Source organism: Haliotis rufescens, unplaced genomic scaffold, assembly GCF_023055435.1.
Source record: "Haliotis rufescens isolate VD_foot unplaced genomic scaffold, xgHalRufe1.0.p SCAF_53, whole genome shotgun sequence".
Classification (NCBI taxonomy): domain Eukaryota; kingdom Metazoa; phylum Mollusca; class Gastropoda; order Lepetellida; family Haliotidae; genus Haliotis; species Haliotis rufescens.
In genome coordinates this window covers 935960-955626 of record NW_025964257.1, presented here as the reverse complement: position 1 = coordinate 955626, position 19667 = coordinate 935960, and the positions used below count along the sequence as shown (strand labels likewise).

The following is a 19667-nucleotide window of genomic DNA, read 5'->3' as shown; positions in this document are numbered from 1 at the left end:
AAATAGAATAAAAACGCATAATTGAATTCAATAGAAAAACACTGGAACATGCATGCTGAAAAAGAACAGTGAACTAAAATGTACCTAAATATAGGTGGCTGGAGGGGTTGGTGCAGCGTTCGAAATACCTGCCTGCCCGACCGTCCGAGACGGGTTGATTTTAACTCGGGCTGTCAGATTTTCAAACCCCCCTGCCCGACGGTCGGGTTTTATTTTATAGGTGAAAATATTCTAAATAATTCCCGATGATAAGCATTAATTCACATGTAAAGATGAATGATAAAATGTAACCAAAAAGAAACCCCGTTAGCTTTTAGCCAACCTAACATTTAGCGATGCGCTTATGCTACAAGCAATCAGTTTTGATATTTTTAATTAAACTATCCTGAGAAACATATGATTATAGTGGGCAGGCAGGTTTTGGTCAGGGCTGGCAAGTATTTCTGCTAGCCAGTCCTGTGGTCTGGCTGAAATTTTTGGGAGTTTCATACCCTGGTTGGTGGTGGGGAAATTAAAGGAAACATTATTCAGGAGCTCTTAACTGTTTGGACAATATTTTAAAAGAGTTCAATTTAACTATAAACCCCCACAGTATAGACTTTCTTGGTCAAACTCCTCTCACGGTATTTACTTTCGAAACAAGAATATTATATGAACAGGGTGTTATATACTACCTAGTATGCACTAGACAAATAATGTAACATGTGAATAAGTATAAGATATGTGAATAAGTACTATAATAAGACACAAAAATGTTATCAATGCTTTGGGAAAAGCCTGTGTAAGTCTATGTCTCCTGACCCCGGGTTCTATCAGATAAGGGACAGTCTCGCCACAACACAGCTGTTGCTGAAAGGGGATATAAACAATAACACAGAGATGTGGGTCAGCTCACTGGCACTTTTTACTGGCACATGTGCCGATCAGTGGCATGAGCCTTCCCCATATGGTTACTTTTAGTACAGGTTTTACCAGCTTCCTTGTAGAGGGTCTTGACGCTGGTTTCGTCCACACATTTCACCTTCATACAACACAGTAAGTAAGTGTCCACGTTGTTATGCTTGTTTGTATACCTCATTATACCACTCTTTAATGTGTGGTTAAATTTGAGAACGAATGGGACAATGTGTAAGCTGACTCCCTGCTCGGCATAGCTGAATGAGAAAACGAAACTAGTCTAGTTGCAGTATGCTTGTTGTGTCATGTTTATTAAAGGATGACGAACAACAGCAGAAAATATAAACGACCACTACTTGGACTGTTCTGAAGCATTGTTTGTAAACAATTGTCGATAACCCATGAACTTACTCGAGTGTCGCCTTATTCCTTGAGAGGAGTTTCTGCTCCAGTGGTCACATCGATAACCCCGCTGGTGTAGGCTTGTATCATCAGACTTTTGTTTGTAAGCAAACGCACTTGTTCTGAAATAAGAACAACCGGGTTAATGCAAGCCTTACATATTTGTTTACATAATTATATAGACACACCATAACTGCAACAGTGAGGTGTTTGACATTATAGCTTTATCAAAGTGATCGTATCGATATCTAGCGACCAGTTATCACCAACTCCCCGTGATAGCGTGCACATTCTCACATCTCGTTTTAATTTTTCTCGTTTTCATGTGAGAGAAATGTTTATATAGGACCAGTACTTTTATTGTTCTGAAGCATTGTTTGTTAACAACAGTCGATAACTCCTGAACTTCCTCAGTTGTGCTCGTCTTATTGCGCGAGAGGAGTTTCTGCCCCAGAGGTTGCACCGATCACCCCGCGGGTGTAGGCTTATGTCATTAGACTTTTGTTTGTAAAAACCAAACGCACTTATTCTGTAGACATCCTATAACTGTGACAGTGAGGTGCATGACAATATAGCTTTACATATCAAAGTGACCGTATGATATCTAGCAACCAGTTATCGCCAACTCCCCTTTATAACGCACACGCATGTCGTATTCCGTTTTCTCGTTTTCATCAGAAGAAAACATAAACAAAACAGACTTCGGTGAGTGTTATAAAGCGATGTAGCTGATTGTTAGGCAATGATTGTAACTGTATTACATTGTTTCTGTTGATATGCAGTAGAAGGTCTTGATTTGTATATGACAGGAAACACGTCAGTGTACTTTTGCAAATTTGCTCAGTCAATGCGTGGCTTGGCGAACTCGAGACCGTCGATCATGTTTATTTCACGTTTCATAGTGGTGTTTGCTGCACAACGCACTATCGTTTTGCCAGTTGACAGTTGACAAAAGACAATTTTTCGGCTATGATTTTCATCGAAACATATGACGATATAAATGAAATTAGTTCACAAAATAACTTGTGTGTCAAAATAAATATTCAGAAGGGGTGATAACTCTATTCAGTGTGTACAATGACAGATGATACTTTACTTGTTCTCAAACATCACTTACTTAACTGATTATTGCCGATTGAGATTGCACCTTGCACGACAAAAGTCATAATGTGTGAACTGTTTAAAATAAGTTAAAAGGAAACTTAAAATTGATAAATACAAATAATGCATGAAATTGAAGAAGTATAAGAATTGATACAAACACCAATTTCGTGATCACCCAATTGCGTTGATCGTGGCATTGTCAGTGTGATGGTGAGGGGAAAGGGCCATATTGTCTAATAAATAATCATTGTTTCCTTATTTTCGATATTCATAATTCTGTGTCATATTTAGTTCGGTGGCGCTTAATTAAGTTCCAGGTGTATACATTGTGTGCACATATGTAAAAACATCCGCATGATGTGTACATGTTTTATTATTATTCAAAATGTTATTGAAATGTTTTTAAAATGTTTGTCAAGAACATCATCCATAGGCGTAACTATTTCACTGGTATTACAATGTTTAAACACGTTGCAGGAATGTTATGCCAGAAACTATTTCAGGAAATGTTTTTGAAATGTTTTTTAAATGTTATTCAAGAACATCATGCTGTAACATAGCGAATACTGTTTCATTACATGTTATTGCAATGTTTTCAACACATTGCAGAAATGTTATGCTGGAACATATTTCAACAAATGTTATCGCCATTTATTAAAGTGAGTACCGATTACGTGGCTGTGGATTGGTATTACAATTTGGACTGCTGACACAAGACATATGTATGTATGTCTTGAGAGTTTCTTATACATTTACATGCTTGTCATTGCCAGTGACATTACACAGTGATGGGGTATATAAGTACATATTGTGCTCAGAGCTCATTAGTTCTGTCCGAGACAATTACGATGAAAGGCATTCGCAAGAGAATCAAGTCACAGTTCTGCAAGGGCCACACTCCTTGGAACACAGGTCTCACCCTTGAATCTGAAGAGACAGAAAGTGCCTCTCCGTCCCAGATACCCAGGACTGTGGTCTGAGGCCAACTTATAAACAGTTATATTAAGCACAGGTTTTTCCAGCTTCCTTGTAGAGGGTCTTGACTCTGGTTTCGTCCACACATTTCTCCATCATACAACACAGTAAGTAAGTGTCCACGGTGTTAAGCTTGTTTGTATACCTCATTGTATCACTCTTCAATGTCTGGTTGAATTTGAGAACGAATTGGACAGTGTGTAATCTGACTATGATCGTGGGTTAAGTCCCGGTTCGCTCGGATTATGTTTCTATGTTTGTCACACAGTTGACCTGCCTGATATAACTGTAAAACTGTTCAAAGCGGCGCTGACCCAATCTCGCTCACTCACTCTTGTTCAAATCGAGGCTCTGACTGAAAGGCTGCCGTCTGGTGTCGACGGGTTTTGAGCTTGGTAGTGTCAAACCTCCCCATCACGGCCATCAGAGGAAATGTCAGCAAGCTGCTGGATACACAGCAAAAAAAATGCAGTTTCCGGTATCCGGATACCTGCCGGATACCACCGGACACTTACCCAAAACGCGTCCGGGTATCCGGTGGCAGATACCTTGCCGGATACCAGATCCGTGGTATCCGGCATGGACACCTCACCTGAAAGTATGCCACCTGGAATCCGGGTATCCGGCACCGGATACCTCACCGGATACCTCAATCTGGGTGTCCAAGGATCCGCACCGGATACCAAGAATCCGGCACCGGATACCTCATTCTGAGTTTCCAAAAACATGTCACAATTTGGGGGTGCATTTTGTTCAATTAAGTGTGAAACACCTAAATATATATTGGAAACTTACCATGAAAATTGAACATTGCTGAAGGTATCCGGCAGGTATCCGGCAGGTATCCGGATGCAATTTTTCGAGATGTCTTATTTCTGGTAAATAATGTTAGCCTGGGCATATCAGATAGCTGTAGTAATATTGTGTCATTTTAGTTGTAAATATCCCCTTAAAGTTGAGATCTATGGGCATGTACTTTTGGAGAAGACAATATTTTTCAATTTCATCTATAATTCTTTTTAGATGTTAAGCTGTTTAATGAACAAACATCAGTTCTAATACATGTATGATGATATCCTTAAATTTCATGTTCAGACTTCCAGATTATTCTGAGTGAAAGTATAAACTCATCGACTGTGTGCTCACTTGGGCCTTTGGTCCTAGTGAGTTGATAATATGATTATTTGTAAAGGTACAAGTACTTGTTATGAGCATACCAGCTTCATTTAAGTTTGAAACACAATATGCCTCACTCTGAGGGTGACATGTACCAGATTTCATCACACTACAGAGAGCTGTTCCTCAGTTACTGTGAACATTTCTACTGAAAGACATTGAAAGCTAATTTGACCTTCAATATCAGTTGCGACTATTTCAAAAACAATTGTAAAGTGCTTCATTCAGTGTAATATTGACAAACATATGACAATGATATACAACTATGTGTATAAGAGTTATTTAGACTTCTGCGGGAAAAGGCACATTAGAGAACAAGAGTCACCAGAAAGATGACATATCCCCCCGGCAGCTGTCTGTAAAGTAACCACTAGTGCATTTCTGTATGTAATGAGTCAACAGTTGAATGTTCTTTAAGAAGCATACATTGTTTACCCACAAAAGATCCACCATGGTCGCATCCATATGAATGCCAAGTTTCGATCAAATACATTGAATGTTTTTCGAATTCTGCCCCAGAAATGAACCTCATCCCCAATTGAGTCTATGTCCAACTTGATTCCATTAAAAAAAAATAAAAAATAAAAATGAGAAAAATCCCAAAATTTGAAAGGCACCACTTCAGTATGTGCATGATAGCTTTGCCAAGTTTCGATCAAATACACTGAATGGTTTTCGAATTCTGCCCCGGAAACAAACCCCATCCCCAATTGAGTCTATGTCCAACTTCATTCCATAAAAATTTAAAAAAATAAAAATTAGAAAAATCCCAAAATATCAAAAGGCACCACTTCAGTATGTGCCTGATAAGAGTTGCCAAGTTTCGATCAAATACACTGAATGGTTTGGGAATCCTGCCCCGGAAAAGGAAATGATTACGGACGGACAGACGGACAGACAGGCTGATCACTATATCCCCCGTATTATATGCCGGGGGATAAAAAGTAAGTGTATGACCTGTTGCCAACTTCTATCCCTGCCCTAAGGAAGAGTTTGGCCATTAACAATTTTTTTGTCTGGCTGTGACATTGACCTTTGACATAGGAGATCAATGTGTTATTCCAAAGATGTCCAAGCAATGCATGGTTTTATACGATAACTGTGGCTATCAAACTGAGGCAAAATATTGGAAAATCCCCATTTACACAGCTGGCTAAAGAAACAAACAACAAACAAATTATCAATTTCTTTTATTTATATGCATATATCACACATTGAACAGTGTTCATATAATGGTTCCTGATGCAGTATGCACTTTCCTCCTATTCTTCAATACTCATAACAGAGCGGGATAACTGTTCGCTTGAAAGCATCAGCAGACCATGCTCACCAGTTCAGAGTTACTTGCCCTCAAACATCCTTTTCCTTCTATATTGCCATGGAAAAACAGGAACCAGGATGAGGGGAGGCCAGATGGGCTCTATCCCTGTTGCATTGTGTTAGTAGAATTGTGGACATTCTATTTGGTGTTTGGGTCCACATTTATAGACAAGTAGTCACAAACATAATTCCTTTCAAGTGATTACCACATGGCCAAAGACAATAATTTCTTCAACGTCCTTGAAGGATCCCACTCCGACTTGGCATTGGTTTGTCTTCTCACATTTGCCTGACCACCCTTTGTGAGTGTGTCCCAGTGTCAATTTCCAGGTATAACTTCTCGGTAGGCTCCCATTGAAATAACAGGACTCTCCTCATCGCTGTCTGCTAATCACTTCGGATATCTGGAAGGGTCCTTCCAGACTGTCAACCTGTCATCCGGGTATCTCAAGCTGGACTTCAGTTTCTGCAAAATTATGTATAAAGATTGTAGCAAAAGAAAAGAATTGTTGCAACATGTACTTACAGATAAAAGGCAGCAAATTCACTTAATTTATCATCTTTGAGTTTTGTTATATACCAAACATTTGAGATATATATTGTTCCATGCTGATGAGTTGAAACAATCATTAACTGACATCTCTTAAATATGTTCCTAGCAACCTATGCTTGCCATACAAGCCAAAGTAATAGATGAGGTAGCAAGTGGGCTCATTGAACTCGTAATCGTACCCAATAACATGGGATGTTGTCCATAACAGTCATCATCGGTGCTTCTGGATCGAGCTCATAACATTAATCTCTGGTTTGTCTAGTTGAGATTTGAGATTTGATTAATTTATAATCCTTGTCATTTAGCCGAACTATTGCTGGATGTGGTGTTAAATGAGTGAATTGGGTTTAACGCCGCTTTGAACAGTATTCCAGTTATATCACGGCATGTAAGCTTGATGTGGGAAGAAAGCCCGAAGTGATGCAGGTCTTACATGTTTACCACTTTGATGAAACCCACAAGCAAGTGTATGATGCTACCCTCGATTCAAACCCACGACCATCGGTTTCTGTCAAGCCCAAGAGATGCAACTATGCACAGCAAGTTGTAGTGCCTTTGATAATTAGGCCATCCATGCCAACAGGTGATAAAGAACAAGCAAACTGAAGAAATATTTGCAGAATAGCTACATGGACCAAACAGAATAATTTCAAATATTTACCACTCATTGCTACTCTTCTCTTGTTCCTCATTGCTTCCCTTTTTCCATTGATGCTGTGCAGATGACTGACTCATTCATTCATCCAGACATTCTGCAAACATAAGTAGCATTCACATTAGAGAAATGTCCAAACTGTACATGCTGTACATTGAATTCAATTGAAAAGGCCCCAGTTGAGTTTCCAACTTAGAACTGTCCTTATTAAAATATTTCATCCCAAACATTCAGAGATAAAACATAACCCCATATTTAACAACTGTCAAACAATTATTTGACAACAAAGCCAGGGTCATTCAACATACACTTTACATAAGGAATCACTTGTGGCAAAAAACGATCCTCGCCAAGGTCAGAGTCATTCCATGAAATATTGAATGATTAAGTAATGAAGCTTATACAAAACAAGGACATAACAGTGTAATTATAACAATATCCTTAGCGTAAAAAAAATAAAGTCTTTGGTGGCCATTATTGTAAATTATAATCTGTATTAGCATCCCACGAAAGTTAAGAGTTAATAATCGTTCCTAGATCTTGGTACTTTTCTTCATTATCTATAAAAAAGCGGATCTAATTTGGATCATCTTGTTTTGACCACAAATCCATTACACCTCTTATGCTAACAAACAGTTGACCATAATACTAAAAATAGGACCCTTGGCGTTTACGGTAAAGTATGTAGAGCAGGAAAATATCTACATCAACCCGTTCCATAAGATCTCTGCACAGAAATCATAAGGCCTCGAAGCCCTGCTACGTACCTGGCAATGCCAATCGCCTTTCCAAATACTGTTGACTTCCGCGTTGTGGATGGCTGAGAGGAACTTCGGCCGGCATTTCCGTGGTGGAGGTGAATGAGAACAATGTATCGATACACGAGGTAAGCTTATCGTAATCAAGAATCACAGTGTATATCGATACACGAGGTTTGTTTACATCCATGTTCTAAAATGGCGCCCTGGACCGTAGGGGAATATGGGTAAAATGGCTTGTTCCGGGTTAACACTAAGCTGGGCCCCGTCTCTAATATCACATTATTGTTTGACGCAAGTTGACGACGCGCATAGGGAGCCGGGAACCAGGTTAACACGACATAAGCTGGTCCCCGGCTCTCTATGCGCGTCGTCAACTTGCGCCAAGTTATATTAGAGACGAGGCCCAGCTTATACACTGAACACGATCGGTCATTTCGTCAAAACTGGCCAAATATTGAGATTGCAGCTGAGGTCATGCTGGCAGCTGAAGTGACACATTAAGGTAAGGAATATGTGAATATTACAATGATCACGTATTAAAGTAATTTACCACATGTAAGCCTGTCACATGTGACACATTAACTTTTATAGCCAACATGTAAGTAAATGTATAATTATATTTTTATATGGCAAGTAGCCTGTCTATCATATGTTAGTATATGCTTATGTATATAATGTAGAAATATGTTTACTTTAACTGGATAATTTGTATGCTAATGTGACTCACTGTCTTATTTCATATACTCCCTGTACTCTGTGAGAGTGATTAATAGCCTCAACATATTTTTCCAGATGTGAAGAATCAAGAACAGCTTTAATAACAGGGAAGTTTTGCATCAGAGATCATCGTGAAGTGGAAGAAAAGACATTTTAAGGGTATGAACATTTTCACTTAAACTAGTTGAACAATAACCATGATGACAACTTTATCATGGGGGAATTTTTGGTGGTGGGGTAGCCTAGCGGTTGAAGCGTTCACTCTTCGTGCTGAAGACCCAGGTTTGATTCCTGCCACATAGCTGCGATATTGCTGAGTGTGGCGTTAAACATCAAACAAAGCTAACAGCCGCATACTTACTCACGTGGGGATTCCAGGTTGAAGTTAGTCCCCATCAACATGATCAACCTATGCTAGTTGTGAGAGATAACTTAATGGATCGGGTGATCAGCCTCCCTGACTTGGTTGATCCATGTCATTGTATCCCAATTGTGTGGTTCGATGCTCATGATGTCAATCACTGGATAGACTGGTCCAGACTTGATTATTTACAGACCGCCGTCATATAGCTGGAATATGGCTGAGTGCAGAGTTAAACAACAAACACCAACATGATTCTACAACCTGCTCTTGTGGATACCATTTTGAAGATCCTACACATAACTTCTTTCGGGTCTTAACTATTGCAATATGTTCTACTACATGTGTTTTAAACATATATTTTTTTTATAGTGAACTGGATTTGCAAACAAGCCGATGGCTTATCTAAATGATGCTGAAATACAAAATAAGTATTAATAAAATACTAATTCTATACTATTGCAAACTATCAGTTGAGCAATAATGTAATCATCTGATTATAAGTAGATAATGAAGGAGAAGTCCATATTGATTAAATGTACCAGATTCTGAGATAAATGCACGTATTGATTGATTTATTTCAATGTTTTCCTGTACATAATTTTCAACAATTCCATATAAAGCTTTCTTATATCATATCCATGCTGTATCATAATACCTATTATTTCTAATAATAGCATAATTTGGACACACAAATAAGTATTGAATGGTATTTTTATAACAGGTCCCACACATGCGGGATAGGTCATTTGACATGAATCAGTTTTATGTGAATTTAAATCACTACAAGCTGATCTGAGTCATGAAAGGATATGCCTTCGATTCTGTGAAAATGGAAATGCTAAAACATCTCCCAATATTAACCATGCTAATACAGAATCTGTTCACTTGTTTTTGTATGTAAAATATTTTTGAAAGATTACATCCATTTAAGGATTGTTTGTATGTGTGATATGCCAGTAGAGGTATATGTGTACAAGCATGTGCATACACATAAAAAAAATTATGTTTGTTTGGCTAGGTACCAGTATATGAATAGGTTGTTTAGTGCGACTTGTATATTAGCATCATCATTGTTTCAACAGACAGTTTAGGTATATCAAATGTTAAATGTCTTTGTAGGGAGAATTGCATATCAAAACTGTCATTATTTTATTACTTATGAGTAGAACTTTTTAAGTATCTGGCATGATACATTTCCTTGGTCCACTGACACATGTTACCTTACTTACTTGATAAGTAGCATAACAGTCAGTGTGGTTGGAAACTAATTAAGCCGTCACTACTCAATTAAGTAATTAACAGACAAATGCAAGTGATAATACCCACCTGACACTAATTGCCCTGTTAATCCCTAATCCACCATGAGTTGACATTGCGCTCATCTTGCTAATGAGCTGTTGTGAGCGTAACGAGATGATAAACATCAAAGGTGGGGAAGGCTTTGATCAAGTGTTCTGTAGAAGAGATTATGTCACTTGTTTAATGTTTATTTAGGATTAGCTACATCCCTTGATGCGACCAAGACCATACTTGAGGTTATCAGACAGTTTGTCTGGATACAGCCTGATGTCTCAACTGTACTTATTGGATTCTGCCTTGTAGCAAACTATATGTGTGACAAGGACTTTGACCACTCTGTGCAGATGCATAACAATGCATAATGAACTTGGGGTATGATTCAATTATGTCACACAAGTCAAAGATAGGTTCCACTGTATTTAGAAACAGGCGATAGATGCAATACTGTGTAACTTTATAACAATCAAATGATTTACAATTACCCTTGAAAAGTTCCCAAACCAAATAGAACTACTTAAATTATGATTACACTTGACCAATATATTTGGCAGTTTTTGCCGTTATTGTTAATCTGAATTAAAGATAGGATAAATGATAAAAATATGATAATGCATATCACACACAAGTGTGTATTATACGCAAATAAATAAGTCTTGTATACATTGATTAATTGGAAAGGGTCCTAATTGGGATTGTTCACTAGCCAATATATTAGCAAATATTCCCATGGGCGCTTATTAGAGCGAGGCGCTTATTACGTCAAATACTTTAGTTCTGTTTTTATGTATAAGAACCTATTTTATGCAATTTGCATTGCCTTGTTTACCTTTCCTTATGTTTTGATGTAATGCAAACATTTGAGAAAAATTCAGGTGAGCCTGCCTTATGGCACTACAGGAATTGTTTTCAGAAGATCAATTACAACTTTGTATTTTCTGTACAATTTACTGTTTGCTATGGCTTTTTTACATTGGTTAACATGGTTTGGTTAACAGTTGCTTGATAAATTGTCATTACCTTACTCATTGAGAAACCAAATTTTTACCCTTTGTCAATATATGTGTGTTTCTTATATTTTTGATAACAAGCTTTTAAAGATGTTATAAATTGTTTCAGGCACCTGGATTTCACAATGACACCAGATCAGACAAGTCATACAAAGGACTCTCCGGATGATGAATAATCCTCCCCAGAACAACTAACAGGTTCACCTCAGAAAGTGATGATTCTGAATGAATAATGCCACATCAGTGTGATTCTGTAGGTTGTTTTATTACGACATTAATCAAGTCTAAAGGAATCAATACCACAGCAGTGAGACTGTTTATGTGGTGTACACTGACGCTGACTATACAAATCTGAATGACTTTTGTGGTTTACTGCACAAACATAATTGACTTAAGATATTCTTCTACCTTGAAATTCTTCTGAGATTTGACTAATTTGTTTATTGAGAAAATGGCATTGAAGCATCTGTTTCTGTTTTTGAATGTTCTTGCAAACACCTCTGGTTACTGAACCAATGAAATGTCATAAAATCAATAAATATGATTTTTTATCTTAACAATTTTTTTGTTTTGCTTCTTTAAAGAAATATGATATTGATCATTCGTAACATAGGTGCTAACATATATCAAATATACTAATGCCCTGAATGTTTTCCTACAAATTAATACAGCTCACTGAACGAAGTTTTTAGTTCCATGTCAGTAGAAAAGTTACATTGATATTTTTATGTACCAGTACTTTATTAGGTGTTTTCTGTGGATGCCATTAGTCTTATGCACCCATTTGGGTTAATGATATTCTGTTTCGAACTTCAATGAAACTCGTCTGTCAAGATGTAACAAGTATTGATACAGTTCCAAAATAAACTTTTAATCTCACCAGGAACAAAGGCCCAAGTGAGCACATAGCCAATGACTTTCATTTTTTTGTCAGAGTGAGTATGGTGTTATGCCACTTTATGAGCAAAATTCAAACAATATTATGATGGGTGACACCAAGCAATGTACCGATGTGGTGAATCGAATGCTTCAACCACTAGGCTAAAACAAACTGGCAATATGAAGATGATATGTAAGGATACCATCATACCAGGACTGAATGCTTTTCATTTAATACGCTGAACATCTAAATTGAAATATATATGAACTTGAAAAATGTTTTCACCAAAAGTACATGCCCATAGATCTCAACTTCAAGGGGATATTTACAACTAAAATAGCACAGAATATTACTACAGCTATCTGCTATGCCCAGGCTAACATTATTTACTAGGAGAAAGACATCTCGAAAAATTGCCTCCGGATACCTGCCGGATACCTGCCGGATACCTTCAGCAATGTTCAATTTTCATGGTTAGTTTCCAATATATTTTTAGGTGTTTCACACTTAATTGAACAAAATGCACCCACCAAATTGTGACATGTTTTTGGAAACTCAGAATGAGGTATCCGGTGCCGGATCCCTGGACACCCAGATTGAGGTATCCGGTGAGGTATCCGGTGCCGGATACCCGGATTCCAGGTGACATACTTTCCGGTGAGGTGTCCATGCCGGATACCACAGATCTGGTATCCGGCAAGGTATCTGCCACCGGATACCCGGACGCGTTTTGGGTAAGTGTCCGGTGGTATCCGGCAGGTATCCGGATACCGGAAACTGCATTTTTTTTGCTGTGATACTGAGGTAGGCTGAGACTGTTCAACCGGGTAAAAGTATGTTAGAAGTGTGCATTATTGTAGGTATATTTTCCCACAGAGATTTCGGGCTAGTGAATGTCTGTTGATGGTGTTTCGCTCTATTAATCACTAGCGTTATTAAGGAGACTGCTCACGCTTCCATTCACAGGGCCAATGATGGCGCATAACTTGTCACATTACTTCTGACAGAGGAAAAAGTCCGACGGTCCACATCCTATTGAGGGGAATGTCAGACGGTCCACATCCTATAGAGGGGAATGTCAGGCGGTCCACGTCCTATAGAGGGGAATGTCAGACGGTCCACGTCCTATAGAGAAGAAAGTCAGACGGTCCACGTCCTATAGAGGGGACAGTCAGATGGTCCACGTCCTAAAGAGAGGAAAGTCAGATGGTCCATGTCTTATAGAGAGGAAAGTCAGATGGTCCACGTCCTATAGAGAGGAAAGTCAGACGGCCCACGACCTACAGAAGGGGAAGTCAGATGGTCCACGTCCTATAGAGAGTAAAGTCAGACGGTCCACGTCCTATAAAAGGGAAAGCCAGACGGTCCACGTCCTATTGAGAGGAAAGTCAGACGGTCCTAGTCCTATAGAGAGGAAAGTCAGATGGCCCACGTCCTATAGAAGGGAAAGTCAGACGTCCACGTCCTTAAGAGAGGAAAGTCAGACAGTCCACGTCCTATAGAGAGGAAAGTCAGACGGACCACGTCCTAAAGAAGTGAGAGTCAGATGGTCCACGTCCTATAGAGAGGAAAGTCAGACGGTCCACGTCCTATAGAAGGGAAAGCCAGACGGTCCACGTCCTATGGAGAGGAAAGTCAGACGGTCCTAGTCCTATAGAGAGGAAAGTCAGATGGCCCACGTCCTATAGAAGGGAAAGTCAGACGGTCCACGTCCTTAAGAGAGGAAAGTCAGACGGTCCACGTCCTATAGAGAGGAAAGTCAGACGGTCCACGTCCTATAGAAGGGAAAGCCAGACGGTCCACGTCCTATGGAGAGGAAAGTCAGACGGTCCTAGTCCTATAGAGAGGAAAGTCAGATGGCCCACGTCCTATAGAAGGGAAAGTCAGACGGTCCACGTCCTTAAGAGAGGAAAGTCAGACGGTCCACGTCCTATAAAAGGGAAAGCCAGACGGTCCACGTCCTATAGAGAGGAAAGTCAGACGGACCACGTCCTAAAGAAGTGAGAGTCAGATGGTCCACGTCCTATAGAGAGGAAAGTCAGACGGTCCACGTCCTATAGAAGGGAAAGCCAGACGGTCCACGTCCTATAGAGAGGAAAGTCAGACGGACCACGTCCTAAAGAAGTGAGAGTCAGATGGTCCACGTCCTATAGAGAGGAAAGTCAGACGGTCCACGTCCTATAGAGAGGAAAGTCAGATGGCCCACGTCCTATAGAAGGGAAAGTCAGACGGTCCACGTCCTATAGAGAGGAAAGTCAGACGGTCCACGTCCTATAGAGAGGAAAGTCAGACGGACCACGTCCTAAAGAAGTGAGAGTCAGATGGTCCACGTCCTATAGAGAGGAAAGTCAGACGATCCGCGTCCTATAGAAGGGAAAGCCAGACGGTCCACGTCCTATGGAGAGGAAAGTCAGACGGTCCACGTCCTATAGAGAGGAAAGTCAGATGGCCCACGTCCTATAGAAGGGAAAGTCAGACGGTCCACGTCCTATAGAGAGGAAAGTCAGACGGTCCACGTCCTATAGAGAGGAAAGTCAGACGGACCACGTCCTATAGAAGGTAAAGTCAGATGGTCCACGTCCTATAGAGAGTAAAGTCAGATGGTCCACGTCCTATAGAAGGGAAAGTCAGACGGGCCTAGTCCTATAGAGAGGAAAGACAGATGGCCCACGTCCTATAGAAGGGAAAGTCAGACGGTCCACGTCCTAAAGAGAGGAAAGACAGATGGCCCACGTCCTATAGAAGGGATAGTCAGACGGACCACGTCTTGAAGAAGTGAAAGTCAGATGGTCCACGTCCTATAGAGAGGAAAGTCAGACGGTCCACGTCCTATGGAGAGGAAAGTCAGACGGTCCACGTCCTATTGAGAGGAAAGTCAGATGAAAGGCTGCTGTCTGGTGTCGACGGGTTCTAAGCATGGTAGTGTCAAACCTCCCCATCACGGCACGGCGATCAGAGGAAATGTCAGCAAGCTGCTGGATACTGAGGTAGGCTGAGACTGTTCAACCGGGTAAAAGTATGTTAGAAGTGTGCATTATTGTAGGTATATTTTCCCACAGAGATTTCGGGCTAGTGAATGTCTGTTGGTGGTGTTTCGCTCTATTAATCACTAACATTATTAAGGAGACTGCTCACGCTTCCATTCACAGGGCCAGTGATGGCGCATAACTTGTCACATTACTTCTGACAGAGGAAAAAGTCCGACGGTCCACATCCTATTGAGGGGAATGTCAGACGGTCCACATCCTATAGAGGGGAATGTCAGGCGGTCCACGTCCTATAGAGGGGAATGTCAGACGGTCCACGTCCTATAGAGGAGAAAGTCAGACGGTCCACGTCCTATAGAAGGGAAAGTCAGACGGTCCACGTCCTATAGAGAGGAAAGTCAGACGGTCCACGTCCTATAGAGAGGACAGTCAGACGGACCACGTCCTATAGAAGGTAAAGTCAGATGGTCCACGTCCTACAGAGAGGAAAGTCAGACGGTCCACGTCCTATAGAGAGGAAAGTCAGACGGTCCACGTCCAAAAGAGGGGAAAGTCAGACGGTCCAGGTCTTATAGAGGGGAAAGTTAGACGGTACACGTCCTATAGAGTGGAAAGTTAACGGGCGACATGCTATAAAGGTGTCGTGATTTTAGTGTATCGCACAAATACTTGCATTACATATACTACCTATTGTGTGCGAGAAGGCCACGTCGTCTCTGATGCAGAACCGAACGTAACTGAGAGATAGTGAAGAGACTGTTTGTGTCTAACACACTGATAAGGGATGCCCTGCTGTTGTCAGAAGGGATACAGTGCTGTTGTCTAAGTGGATGCTGTTTGTGCTGTCGAAAAGTATACACTTCTGTTGCCAACAGTGAGCGGTGAAACACTTGTGGCTTCTTTATGGATATTCCGCTATTGTCTATGGAAATGGTCTGATGTTGTTTAAAGGAATATTCTGTTGTCGTTGACAGGATATAGAGGAAAACACACGGCAGGTAAGTGTGTGATGTGCTGCAGGTTGAATAGGATAGGATAACGAGTTTATGTTCAGGAAGTAGTGATATGTAAAAGACGACACATTCAAAGATGGGACTTGCTATATGTTAAAGGCGGGGCGAGCGACAAGCTATAGTTGGGATGATGGGATGGGCGACATGCTAGGAAAGGTGCGTTTATGAGGCGGGACAGGATGACTCCTTAATGGAAAACAGAACACGCCGTCATTTAAATCGACCCAGTTTCATCTTTGTGGAGTGAAGACATTGATATGCATACATTGGGTGGCCTAGCGTACAATACACCGGTTGTGTACACATGACTACAATCAGCGTGTAGAGATTTCCAAATAACCCGCACGACTCAATCCCGCTGTGAGACGATCTAATGTCACCATTTTACTTCCTTGTTGCGGGTTGAGCTCGTATTGCATAGTCCTATTTATCATCCTTCTTAAGGGCCGCGGAACTACAGAACCGGGCCCTTGATGAGTGTTGGTAAAATTCCAAAAACATTACGTGCACATATGTCATGCTTCACTTGCCGTAAGTGTCTTGATAAGAGGGAACTCCTTAATGTGGGTACAGTTTACAAACAGGTGGACATAATGATTGTTTTGCATGTTTAATTTGCTAAACAAAGGTTGCTGACGTCTGTGATATTGGTCAGTTGGGGATATAGGACTTGTGTTTCGTATTTAAACTGTTCAACTGTTTCAGTAATGAACTTATCAAAAGAAACTAAGACTCTCACCAGTTCAAGATTCAGGACCGTCCAATTTATCTCCTATCCGAAAGAACACTCTAATCCGCTAATTTAACTAAATCTGGTGAAAAATAAAATGTGTCGCCAGATGAGAACATTCCTAACATAAAGGTGATTAAGTGAGTGAATGTTGTTCAGCGCCGTAGTCAGTGATACTCTAACCATATCTGACCTGAACAGAAACAACAGTGATTGAAAACAAGAGGACTGATCCGCACCATCCGTAGTCAAAACATGAAGGAAACACACCACCTAAACCCCTATTTAATAAGCCATGCATTCTGTTACGACAGAAGTGGCACATGTCGTCATAAAGTTTGGATGTTGCAATTCTGAAATGTCAACATTGAAAGTCGTAATGCATTCCTCTCATGAAGAGCTGTTAATGTTAATATCCAATCTGCATTGTACTATGGGCTTTGGTGCCTAAATGGCAGAAGAAACTCTCAGTCTGTTTCAGAAGGCGTATCCCAAGGTTTTTGTTAAATGGCAAGCATTATATTTGCATAAAGAGCAAAGTGAATATTATTTTATGGAGTGCATCCTTGAATCATTTTGAAATTTGCCCCCCCCCCCCCCCCCCCCCCCCGCGATAAAGCACGTTCCATTTTGTTTATCAGGGTCATTGTGTAATAGAAGGGCTTGTCAGTTAGAGCGTACCGTGTGGAGGTCGAATTTGCGTAAATGTTTAACTGTTTAATAACATGCAGACTAATTCTTTGTATTATTAGCAGAAGTTGATTCCTGCAGTGGACCAACGGAACCATGGATAGAAAATATGTCATAGTAATTGCTGTATGTGTGACTGTGATAGTCGTCATCATCGTCATCGTCGTTGTCGTCGTGGCTCTGTTAATCAGACGTCGGAGGCAGGGTGTTCGTAAGTACTGACTATATGTACTGGTTGTAGGACTTATATTGTATACCCAAAGCACACGACCTCACAAAACTAAACCCTACAAGAAAACCTACTGTGCTTTGACTTTGTAGTCACCATAGAATCAATATTTATAATTTAGCACCGAAAACTTTTGCACGAGGTTTCAATTTAAAATACGATGGTATCGATTCTACAGCGAGACGACCTAAAATTTTACCCACAGGAAGTTAATCGCCATTATACAATGACTTAGAACGCTTTATACCGTGTTTTGACACGTTAGATTACACATAGGTACATCGTTCCGCTATCCTACTGTGGCAATTATTACAGAGGTCCACATTAAAATATATATATTCTTAACTTCTTCATAATATACAATGTGTGAAGCCCATTTCTGGTGTCCCCCGCCGTGATATTGATGGAATATTGCTAAAAGCGGCGTAAAACCGTACTCACTCACTCACTCTTCATAATAACGCTTGTAAACACATACATGTTGTTTGACCCTGCAAAGATGTTTTAATTTCATCGCAACCTGTTGCATACCTCCATTGCATCATGTGCCTGGACCCAACTAAGTGGTTTCTTGGAAATCAATATTGTATAATTATTCAATTAAGTAAGGATAAGAATTTATGGATGAACAACTTCTTTATTGCAATTTAGAGCGACGTTTCGATGTAGGTTCTAACACCGTTAGCACTTGTTTGATAACGGCGTTAGAACCTACACTGAAACGTCGATCGTAATAAAGAAGTTGTTCATCCATAAATTCTTATCCTTACTTGGTACTCCAACTTCTAAATGCCTATCAAAGAAGTAATTATTCACTTTATTTCAAATGAAGAAAAAACGCTAAAAAAAAATATTCCTCAACACACTCTATTATGAACATATTCTGTTATTTATTTCACATTTGTATGTCTTATTAGTGACCCCTTTTAAATAATAGTTATTCAAAGTAACTACCTCTCCACTCCGAACTTGAGGCGTCTGAGCTTGGCTTACGTCGCGGTTACTCGTCACAACTATCAGTAGCTGCCAAAGTAATTGTTGACAGTCTCTGTCCCGCTGACAAGCTGCAGGGAGCCAGACAACCCCGATCTATGATGTTGCTCAACACTGACCTATAGTTTTACAGAGAATGAGCCTGATGGTCCAACGTGATTGGCAATGGTAGCACCTTGACTGACTGACGACTACCGTTTTTAGGCCCAAGCAGTATGACATGAAGGATTCTTTACTTTTGTGTTGTGACAGTTTCATGATTTAACTGTATTCAACGCCGGCATGAGAAAAACGTGTGACTTCGAGCTAATGTTATAGTGGGTTACGACCACTGTTTAAGTGAACAATAAAAGAGAGTTAGTTAGTGTGTATGGCTTAACGTAGATGTTAGCAATATTCCAGCAATATCATGGCGGACACCAGAAATGGGCCTCACACATTGAACCCTTTTCGGGAATCAAACCCAGGTCTTCGGCGGGACAAGTGAACGCTTTAACCACTTGGCCACCCGACCGCCACTAAAGCAAAATGAAGAGCTGTTAAGTGTGTCAGCAAGCATGGTTTTACGCTGCTTTTAGCAATATTCCAGCAATATTCCAGAAATATCACGGCGGGGGACACTACACATGAACTTCACACATGGGGAATATTTATAACTCCTGCCATTAATAATTGGTTTGCTGATAGTATTTCCTTCTCTCAGGCAACAACAATCCCTTCCCCTTCAGATTGTTGTATTTGATAAAAAGATAGATGCCCTTGACATATTATAATGAAACAGGTATGAAAGTAAATCTCGAAAAATATAGTCATATTATTTAGACAAGGTGTTCTACTTCGCTCTTATGAGAAATGGTATGTAAGGGTAAAATTATTGAATCATGGTACAGACACTAAGGCTTAGTGCTTAGAGCT

The 19667-nt window shown here is 40.2% G+C and overlaps 1 protein-coding gene across 10 annotated transcripts in view; it reads left to right on the top strand.

Moving 5' to 3' along the window:
- The first annotated feature begins 564 nt into the window (after positions 1 to 564).
- Positions 565 to 19667, top strand: part of LOC124119526 — a 114356-nt gene continuing 95253 nt past the window's right edge. For 4 of the 10 annotated variants that reach the window (XM_048384976.1, XM_048384977.1, XM_048384971.1 and 1 more), the window contains exon 1: positions 3390 to 3485. Coding sequence is in view for 5 of the 10 variants with exons in the window: in XM_048384982.1 (XP_048240939.1) it covers positions 17627 to 17741 (115 nt within the window). In the remaining 5 variants the exon portion in view is untranslated. Of the gene's footprint in view, positions 1036 to 3313; positions 3490 to 15256; positions 16096 to 17592; positions 17742 to 19667 lie in introns of those variants that run through there. The other 6 variants (XM_048384982.1, XM_048384980.1, XM_048384981.1 and 3 more) reach the window with 6 other exon arrangements.